The sequence below is a fragment of the Hetaerina americana genome, unplaced genomic scaffold, assembly GCF_022747635.1.
Source record: "Hetaerina americana unplaced genomic scaffold, ioHetAmer1.1.p SCAF_1, whole genome shotgun sequence".
Classification (NCBI taxonomy): domain Eukaryota; kingdom Metazoa; phylum Arthropoda; class Insecta; order Odonata; family Calopterygidae; genus Hetaerina; species Hetaerina americana.
This window is the reverse complement of record NW_027286069.1, coordinates 54,610,452-54,620,162: the sequence shown is the minus strand read 5'-3', so window position 1 is coordinate 54,620,162 and position 9,711 is coordinate 54,610,452. Positions and strand designations below refer to the sequence as shown.

General features: G+C 52.1%; 1 protein-coding gene across 1 annotated transcript; it reads right to left on the bottom strand.

Annotated features, from left to right (window-relative positions):
* Nucleotides 1-334: 334 nt before the first annotated feature.
* On the bottom strand, nucleotides 335-8,469 carry LOC139691901 (toll-like receptor 6). Its single transcript, XM_071589842.1, has 2 exons — nucleotides 2,352-8,469; nucleotides 335-2,282 (listed from the first exon to the last, which is right to left on the bottom strand). The coding sequence occupies exons 1-2, from the start codon at nucleotides 6,321-6,323 to the stop codon at nucleotides 1,704-1,706; spliced, it is 4,551 nt and encodes a 1,516-aa protein (XP_071445943.1). The 5' UTR covers nucleotides 6,324-8,469; the 3' UTR covers nucleotides 335-1,703.
* Between the last annotated feature and the right edge of the window lie 1,242 nt (nucleotides 8,470-9,711).

The following is a 9,711-nucleotide window of genomic DNA, read 5'->3' as shown; positions in this document are numbered from 1 at the left end:
ATCTCATATAATGGAATATTACGTTTGAAACCATTGTATATAATTTTTAGAATACTAAATAAAGAGTTAGCCAAAATTTAGCGTTAACTATTTTCAAGTTTAAAGAGCAACTCACACAAAACGGGAAATTATATGGCCTAAGTAGCCTCAAGTTTTCTGAATGATTTGTCATATTATTATCAGACAGGCGTATCCAAACTATTCCACACAACAGGTAAATAACGTTTTGCTTTGGATACAAAACAGCAAAAGGTTCATTATAAAAGAAGGGATAAAAGACAAGCCAATCGGCTAATTCATTAAAAACGAACAAGTTTAGGAAATTGGAGTTTTATTCACCTTTCAAAATGCAAACATTCATTTCTCAAACACGCACTTTATTGCACACTGTCCGCTGTAATATATTTTGCAAAGTATAATAGATGCTTATATATTGTACACAGTAATTTTTGTTCCATTGCTATTGAGAAAAAAGTTTTACTGTATCATAAATGTGCAAAGACATTTGGTTTTCTGTTACTATAATGACTGAACAAGGAAAGCATTCCATTGGTGTAACTCAAGAAGCTTGCATTTACACATTATTGTTTTTTATAATTATTCCATACATATTGTTTGCATATATTATATATCACACATTGATGGCTCGAGCTCTTTGAGGATTTTTAGTGAACTATACAAACAGCGGGCAGTCTCCAACAAAGAGAATAGATAAACATCTATGAGCATCAAAAAAATCACACGAGTTTTCTTTGCACCTACCGCAATTTTGCAGTGGAATGCTCGGAAGTTCTCAGGAACTGAGTAAATAACTTAGCACTTTATAACAGCACCGGTCTTTGGTCTTTTTTTTATACATGCGTGTAGTCTTTTTTTCTTTGTGTTTATACAGTTGGTCAGTCGTAGGAAGAAGAGTCCTTAGCACTATCCTTGTTGAGTAGGACACATGGTATGTAAAAAAAAGCGCCCCAACTGGAGTGTGAAAGGCATGGCGCTCTTTAGTAAACAAAACCAAACAAAACTTTTCATTGTGAAAAAATGTATGCTCGTCTTGTTTCATTTTTCTGAGTCACTGCCTCAATACTTAATTTCTTACGCTGCAATGCAGCAAAGTAATGAGCCATTTTGTTAAGGACAATCACATATCACTGCGAATAAAACTTTTTTTTCCTATCACGTCACCGCGGAACAAAAATAGAAACAACAAAACCACGACACTGGTTTTCCCCCGGTGTATTCTGTGGCCCCTTCCCCATACCTCCGCAGACCCTGCCCACAACTGTAAAGAGAGATTCCTTCATCTCCACCATTTTAGCACATATATTACTCCTCTCTCCCCCCTTCATCTTCCAAAATATCTCGTTCCCGACAGAAAAAAATAGGAAACGAAACATTTTAATATTTCAAATAAGCACCACACGTCGTTCCTTTTTCATTCCTCCCGCCCCTCTTATGCATTCAATATATATACTCATATTTATATATTTATAATATTTACAAATTCCACCGATTAAATAAATAATTTAATTCCTCTCCTGTCCATATAGTGAAAAACCGTTTCTTTCGTTCATTTATCGACTCTCGTTCCCCATTTTCCCATCTCCCTAAATATCACGTTCGGGGAATTGTCCACTCGCAGTTACAAAAGAAGTCGTGCACCATTTGAGCGAGCCCTTACCTTCCTCACCTCCACTCCTCGCTCGCTACGCCCACATGGGTTGAGGGATGCGGGGCAGCTCCCTCTGCTGGCCCTGTATTCCATTTCGGTGGGGCTGGAGGTACAGGGGCAGGGGGCGCGACGACGGGGGGACGGTATCCGGGGAGGCGTAGATGTTCCCGCCGCCGACGCTCACCTCCTCCACGCCGTGGCCTCCTTTCCTCGGGATGGTCACGGTGACGGTGGTGGCCGGCGTCGGGGGTGGCGGCAATGGTTGCCGGTGGACGTCCGGCAGGGCGTACCTCAGCTTCTCCCAGAACAACGAGTCACCCCACCTCAAGACCGCCGCGGAACCCTTGAGGTGTAGCCTCAGGTCGGGATCAAGCTCCCTCGGGAGTTCCCCGAGGAGTACCACGATGAGCCTCTGCTGCCTCCTCCGCCTCTTTTCCCCACTTCCGCCCCTCAGGGCCTCCGCCAGCGCGGAGCGCACCTCGAACCTCCGCCACTCTCCGGAGATGAAAGCTGCACTCAAGACTAGGATTGTTCGGCGGCTCCTCTCCACGGCCTCGACGACCGCGTCCGCCAGAGGTGACGGGGAATTCTCCGACGGCGAGTTGGGGGGCATCTGCATGCCTCCACCGCCGCCTCCTCCACCGCCTCCCCCACCACCTCCACCGCCCCCTCCCCCGCCCACTCCGCCGATGCTGCTGATGGCGAGCGACGGGAGGTCCCGATAATGGAGACCTATCCTGTAGCGGGGGTCACGGGCTTCAAGACCCGCCGCCAACACCCCCCTGACGAAGGCCTCGTCGCGCGCGCTGTGGCAAATGTAAGCGTCAAAGAGGAACCGTCCGGCCCCGCCCCGTTTCCTCCCCAGTTTGCCCATATGGGCCTCGAGGGTGCTGTCATCTCCCCCGCATCCCTCGGACTCGTCATCTTCCCCGGTGATGGCGACACCAATGTTGCCGTCACAGCCCATACCGACGTTGCTGGAAGAAGAGGATGAGGCGTCTCGTCGGTAGCAGACGCGGACCCCGCAGCGGGAGTGCATCCAAGCGCGGAGTTCACGCCTGTAACATACCCCCAGTAGAGTGACTAGGACGGCACACGGCAAGGCTATGACCGCGGCCAAAAGGAAGGGCAAATGCTCGCCCAAAAGTTTCTTCTCCAAAGAGCCACCCAGGTTGGTATTGTCATGGGCACTCAGGGGAGAACAAATGGTACTGACGACTCCTACAATGGCGGAGGTGTTGTCGAAGAAATCTCCACCGAATTCGTCGGCAGAAGCGGCATCCAAAGCCGCCAGCGGTGGGCCGACAGCCGCTTCCTCGTCTCCGTCGTCCTCGGGTGAGAAATACACGCAAGTAATCCTGCGTGCGTCCGTCACGCGGGCGATGTTCCGCCTAATCCATTCACGGAGTAATCCCAGGTGCCTGCAGTCAGCGCAGGGCCACCGATTCCCCGATAGGGAGACATGGGTGAGAGAAGGATTATTGGCGCCACCCAAACGCCACACAGCGAAATCTGACAATCTATTTCCATCAAGGCGTAGAACTTCTAAATTTCTTAGGTGGGAGAAAGCCCTTTCGTCTATGTAACGAAGACGGTTACCTTGGAGATAAAGTTCTTTCAGCGACTCCAAATCCCTAAACTCGAAACCCCTCAATTCCCTCAAATGATTATCCTGAAGATGCAAAACCATGAGACGGCCAAGACCGCTAAATGTATGATTTCTAATTCCCGCAAGAGAGGAGGAGTTCACCAAGAGGACCCTAAGATTTTTCCTGCCAATAAATGCGTGACTGGGCAACGCCCCCAAGGCATTTCCATCCAAGTAGACTTCCGTAGCGTCCATTGGAATTCTTACCGGGAGGTTGGAGGTGTATCCTGCGGATGAGCAATCCACCACATTGGTGGACCACGCGTGGTCATGGTAGCATGTGCAGTTGTTGGGGCAGGTCATCTCGCAGTCGCAGGCGTCAAAGTCACAGCAGTGACAGAGGGCAAAACAATGAGTCTTGTAGGGGCAGAGAAAATCGGAGGGCGAGGCTTGAAGGATGGGAACGAAGGGTGGTGGGTGCGGTCTACGGCGACGAGGTAGCACTAAGCGGCAGTACACGGCGTCTAGATCCGCAACTTTGGGGTACTGGCGGAGCGATGACGTCATGTTGTTTATGACTTGTAGCCATTCCATTGAGCAGTCACACCTAAAGGGGTTCCCTCCTATGTAAAACTCGGGGAGTGTTTGGTCTTCGGGAACAGGTGTCAATCGTAGCGCCGCTAATTCCATCGTTACAATACGATTTGAGAACAAATCCACTCTCGTCAGGTTACCTTTGTCCAAGAATATGTGGGGTTCAATGGCTGTGATGAAATTATCATTCAAGAACAACAGTCGGAGGGAATCGGGGAGGGTCCCAGCGGTCCCACCCACTCTAGTCAATCTGTTGAAAGACGCGTCTAGAGTTTGCAGCTGAAGATCTGGTTTGATCGTTTCTTCCTCCAATTCTCCAATCTTCCGACCACACCCTATCTCCGTTATAGCATTCGCATGAACGTCTAACCACTGCAACGTTGGCGGCATTGATTCAACGAGATCTAACCTATCGGAAATTCTATTATCCGACACATTGAGCCACAAGAGAGACGGAAGACCAGAAAAAAGACCAGTAAGATCGGTGAGTAAATTGGCGTCCAATCGTATGGCTTGCAAAGCCGCATTAGAATCAAAAGTTCCCTTTTCAATCACAGAAATTTTATTTCTCGCTAGATTGAGGATGAGAAGCGCCGGAAGACTTGAAAAAGATTTTCTTGTCAGTGTCTTAATGTGATTTCCGATCAGTCTGAGGCCGTAAAGATTCGGCAACCCTGATAAAGGAGGATATGAGTCCGAATTATTCTTACCGTCCTCGCCTAATGTCTCGATTGCATTATCACCGAGATCCAAAGTCCTTAACAGTCTTAACCCTCTGACGGCGATGGGTACATCTTTCAACGCATTGCCGTTCAGATTCAAGTCTTGCAAGGCGGTGCAATTAGTCAGTGACTCAGGATCTAACCTCTGGATCTGATTGTTATCCAAAGACAGTAAAGACAATACGAAAAGTCCATTTAAAGCTCTTGCGTCTATTCTAGTCAGCTTGTTTTGAGAGAGAATCAAGGTGTGAAGGTTGCTGCATGGAGCAAAAATTCCAGGAGGGAGAGATTCTAATCTGTTATAGCTTAGATCCAATATTTGAAGAGTGTAAAGATCACGGAAAATTGCCTCATTCGGGGACATGGGTTCCATTCCTAGCATGGTGAGATAATTATGGGAAAGATCTAGGGCCACTAAACGGATAAGCCCCGTGAGGGATGCGGGATGAAGCCGACCTATGCGGTTTCTCGACACATCTAAAGAAGTGAGGCGGGCGAGACCGGAAAGCAAGCCCGGCTCAAGGGAGACAAGCGCGTTGTCGCGCAATCTGAGTTCTCTCAGGGAATCGGAAGCATCGCGGAAGAGCCTGGGGGACAGGGCCGGGCCCAAGCGATTACCGGAGAGATCTAGTACCGCCAACGCCTTCAATCCAGAGAGTGAACGCGGGGATACGCTCTGAAGCATGTTGTGCGAAAGATCGAGGTCGTGCAGACGCCTGAGGAATGCCAACCCTCTGGCGGGCAGAGCACTCAACCTATTCCACGATACATCCAAAGACTGCACGTCCAGGCTGCAAGGGGTCCCCTGAGCACTGGCGGCGGAAGCGTTGATAGTCGTGGGTCTGCTATTTGTCTCCGTCTCCCGGAAGTCCAGTTCCCCGATGTCGCGAAGTCTGTTGTGGCTGACATTCAGCGTGACAAGACTAGCCAATGGACAGAAGAGGCCACGCGGGAAAGTGCGAATGGCATTGCCGCTCATGTCAAGCCTCTCCAACTGCGGCGCACCCTCGAAGCTACCTGGGGCGACACGGAGGCCGTCCGAAGGCCAGTCTTCCTCCGCGTCCGCAGCATCGAAGGATGAAGGATCCGGACCCGCTGCTGCAGACTTCCACGCCTGGACGGAGAGGGACCGCAGTCTCCGCATTCCGGTAAGAGCGATGGCGGGCCACTCGGAAAGCCGGCATCCCTCGATGGACAAGTCCCTCAGCTTTCCACCGAGATGGGACAGGGTTTTCTCCCTGAGGGCCGCCGCGAGGATAATCTCCGCACCCGGTTCGCAAGCTAAGTGGAGGGATGAAGTCCTATCGGACGATATGGATGTAAAGTTGGCATCGAAGCCCTCAGCCTCCCCCGTGCCTTCGGAAGCAGCCCTCAGGAGGCAGGAGAGCCGCGCTTCCTCCTCGTCCTGGTTCCCGCCGGATGGCGAAGAGGGGACCTGGGAGGTCTCCGACGGTGTCTCCCACGTGCAGTCGACGGGGGTCGAGGAGGCGGCACGGGCGGTCGCTGGTCCCATGATGAAGGGCGCCGAGAGAATAAGTCCCATTAGTAGGAGGCGGGTCGTGGTACGGGTGGTTGCGGCACGCGAGGCGCGGTGGGTATCCCTCGCCGAAGCGGCGGGCGGTGGGTGCCGCGGAGGCGGCATGTTGTTGTTGGGCATCGCGTCTTCTTCCAAGATGGGAAGCATTGGCATGTCGGCGGTGGGAGCGAGTCGCGCGGAGCAGGAGGAAGCCGCTGCTCCCGTCACCGCCATCGGTGGACTGACACTGCACCGAGCTCCATGCCCCTCTAAAAGCACGCTTTCAACCAGCGCCACACCCCCTTCTCTCTCTCTCTCTCGCACACACACACACACCCACACACATGCACACTCAGTCTCTCCTCCCCTACTCCCTCCCACACACTCAAGAATGCTCCTCCTCCACACCTCAACCTTCTCCACGGGAGCACACTTGATTATTTTTTTTGCCTCACAATTTTATGAAACACCGTGGTAGTGAGTCGGCGTAGGAGTGATTAGAGCCGACACAATTTATGTATCTCCCAGTATCTCAATCAATCCGTGAAACGAAATATAACATTTCCACGCGCGAAATGAATGGATGGCTCCTTCGTTATTTACGTTTTTTTGGGATACAGTACTTAGAAACCTTTTCAGTTCCTGTTCTCTCGTTTTCACACGGCAACCCCCTCGAGGTCTTGCAGAAAAGCTCCCGTCAACTTATTTTTCATTCCACTCACAATGCTCGCAGATAACACGGCAAACTTTTGAGGATTCTGATTTAAAGGAGAAACCTTTCTTTTTCGCGACGGAAAGAGAACGGAAGATCCCTGCAAGCCAAAGGAATACTCGACGTAAGGAAAATGACGGGGAGGGGTGAATAAAACAGTATCACCGGGCGATCGACTTTCGCTCCGCTTCGCGCAACGCAGCACATTCACAAAAAAACTTTTTTTAGGACGAGCAATCGTTACGTAAGGCAAAAAGGGGGAAACGAAAACAAAGCTCGAGCGGGACGGGGACGGCGTATCCGGATATCCACCAGCGAGGTCCCCGTAATGATGTGCGAGTCCACTCGGCCTTAGAATTCATTCACTCCACAAGCTTCGCTCTCCTCTCTTTCCATTTGGAGCGATTCACACACAGTTTGTGCCGGCGGCGGCATTGGTGGTGGTCGTTTTTCGGGGCGGCAGTGTGGGGATTGGGGAAACGGGGAGAGAGATGGGAGATAAAAAAAGCAGGGAGGAAAAAGATGTGCAAGACGAAGGGAGTTGGAGATGGCAGAAGACGAAGAAAAACAAGGGAGTTTTGGAGCGCCCGTTGGGAATGGTAGGAGAGAGCCGAGGAGGGTTGGTTTTGGGCGACGGAACGCTATTCTGCGCGATTCTTTGTGTGTCACTCACTCGATTTTGTGGGCGGGGGTGGGCCAAAGAGAGAGGAGGGTTTGTTTAGCGCGGAGAGGGAGAGTGTATTACGAAAGGAGGACCCTTTGCCGCACACCAATCACACACACGCATATACACACATTTAAGTCAAACTTCCCGTTTTAATTCTTGCCGTAACGCCCCTGCTTTCACACGATCTCTCTCTTTCACTTCCCGTTCGTTTCTCCGTCACTCTCTCTCCTCTCGCTCCCTACCCTTACGGTCCTTCCGACTCCCAATCGATGCTCGCTCCACACCGAGGCGAAGAAGGGGCGGAGGTCGGAAAAAGTCCGTAAGGCGGCGGCGGCGGAATCTCCGTAACCCACGGAACACGACCGCATCACATCACGGGGATACCAACTCTTTAACTTTTGCCGGCGCTCACCCTCTCACTCTCCCTCGCGCGCGGAACAGTTGAGGGATTTACTCCGGTGAAAGGGGCAAAAAAGTACACTTTAGCGGACGTGGGGGAGAGACCACGCGCGCTTCGCCAGAGCTATCCCTTGTTTTCCTGGGTTCCGGAATGAAACTCGAAATGGGGTGAAGCACAGTACAGTCCCTCGGGTACAACTGAGACGGTACACACGGTTGCTCCCTCCCGTTCACTTTCCTCCTGAGTTTTCCCGTTCACACACTGAATTTCGGGAATCAGAACGTTTCTTTCCGCTCTCCCTTGGTCCGGCACGGGGGAAGAAAGAACACCACTCGAGAAGGAAATTTTCAAGTCCGTCCCTCCTGTCCTTGAACTCGGTTCGGAAAACACCGCACCGCCGCCCGCCTCGACGGGTAAATCACACGCTCCGAAGCGAGGGTTCGCGTAATATCCCTCATCAGCTGTCGGGGAGAGACTGATTGGTCCCCCCGGCACTGTCGCGTACTTATTAACAGAAAACAAAAAAAAAGAAAATTTAAGCGAACTCTTTCTAGTAACGAACTATTCTCGCTGTCTTCACGCTTGCGCGCGCGTCGGTCTCTCGCCGGCGGCCGCCGATGTGACTGTGTTCCTCAGAGTCGGTTGCTCCGTCTTCCCTTTCGCCCTTCCGAGCGGTACGTAGAGGGGAGGGGGTAGTTTAGAGGGGCAGAGTGGGAGGGGGTAGGGCGGAAGGGCTCTCGCAGTGGTGGGGAGGGCCCGAGTGCGCCTGCGTCGGGACGGTTAGCCGGGAATCCGCGCCACCGAGAGGAAGGGAGAGAACGGTGGAACTATAAGGAGCGGTTGGTGTGAGGCGAGGGCAGGGAGTGGGGGACCGCGTCTTGGCGGCATGTGCAGGGGGATGAGAGAGGACGGAGTTGGTGGAGGGAGGGATGGGATCCAGGAGGGCCGGTCGTATGGGATGGGGTATGTTCGGAGCGAAGCGGAGATGGGATGGGATACCGGCGGTTTCTGAGCGGGACGAGGGTGTGAGGGATACGGGGAGGGTAAAGGGAACGGAGGGGCGGACGAATGAAAGGGCGGTGTGTGGAAGGAATGGGAGGAAAGTGGGGAGAGGGGGATAGAGGATGGGGAAAACGCTGGAAGGAGCCCGGAGGGGGCGAGTTTCCCATCCCATCGGCCGCCTCCACTCCTTCCGTACTCACCGATCCTACCACCCTCTCCTCTTCCTCCCCACTCTAGACGCGTGAGTGTCTATCGCACACGAAGTTATGCATCTGCCGGCGAGCGTAGTCGCTGAATCGCCTGAGCCGGCGACGTCCCGCGCGACTTCCGTCGTCATGATCGAACCCGAAACTCTCCTCCTTCATTTTCCTAACTCCCTTCACTCCGCGTTCAACCTCCCACCCCCCAAACACCCGATTCGTCCTTCCTGCTCACCGCACGGCAACCCCTCTCCCCCTTCTTAAAAGTCCTCCAGCGAAAAATAAAATAACTACCCACTCTTCCACGGTACCCTTTTCCTCCGCCTCTCATTCCCCATGCAGATTTTTAAGGCGTGTTGCGAAAATAGTTCGTTAGCGGGACTATCGTTGTGTGCGTGTTTGTGTCGCCCTCACCTTACCTCCAGTCCCCCCTCACCCTTCACCCCGACTTCTTCGCTCCCTTCTCATTAATCGCTAGTCGATCGGCTTCGCGCGAAATGGATAAGGGTTGAAGGCGGAGTGGCAGTTTATTTGGCACTCTCCTTCTTCATCCCTGCGCACATTCTTTTTTTCATCCTATATATGATGTGTTCCTATTATTAATGAGCGTCCGCGAGATATTTCGGCAGCCAAATTAAAAA

Excerpts from the sequence above, each read along its gene's own strand:
- LOC139691901 (XM_071589842.1), bottom strand. The coding sequence starts at position 6,323 with ATGGCGGTGACGGGAGCAGCGGCTTCCTCCTGCTCCGCGCGACTCGCT. Across the intron at positions 2,283-2,351 it reads CCATCAGCAGCATCGGCGGA|ATGCCCCCCAACTCGCCGTC; the intron begins GTGGGCGGGGGA and ends GGAGGCATGCAG.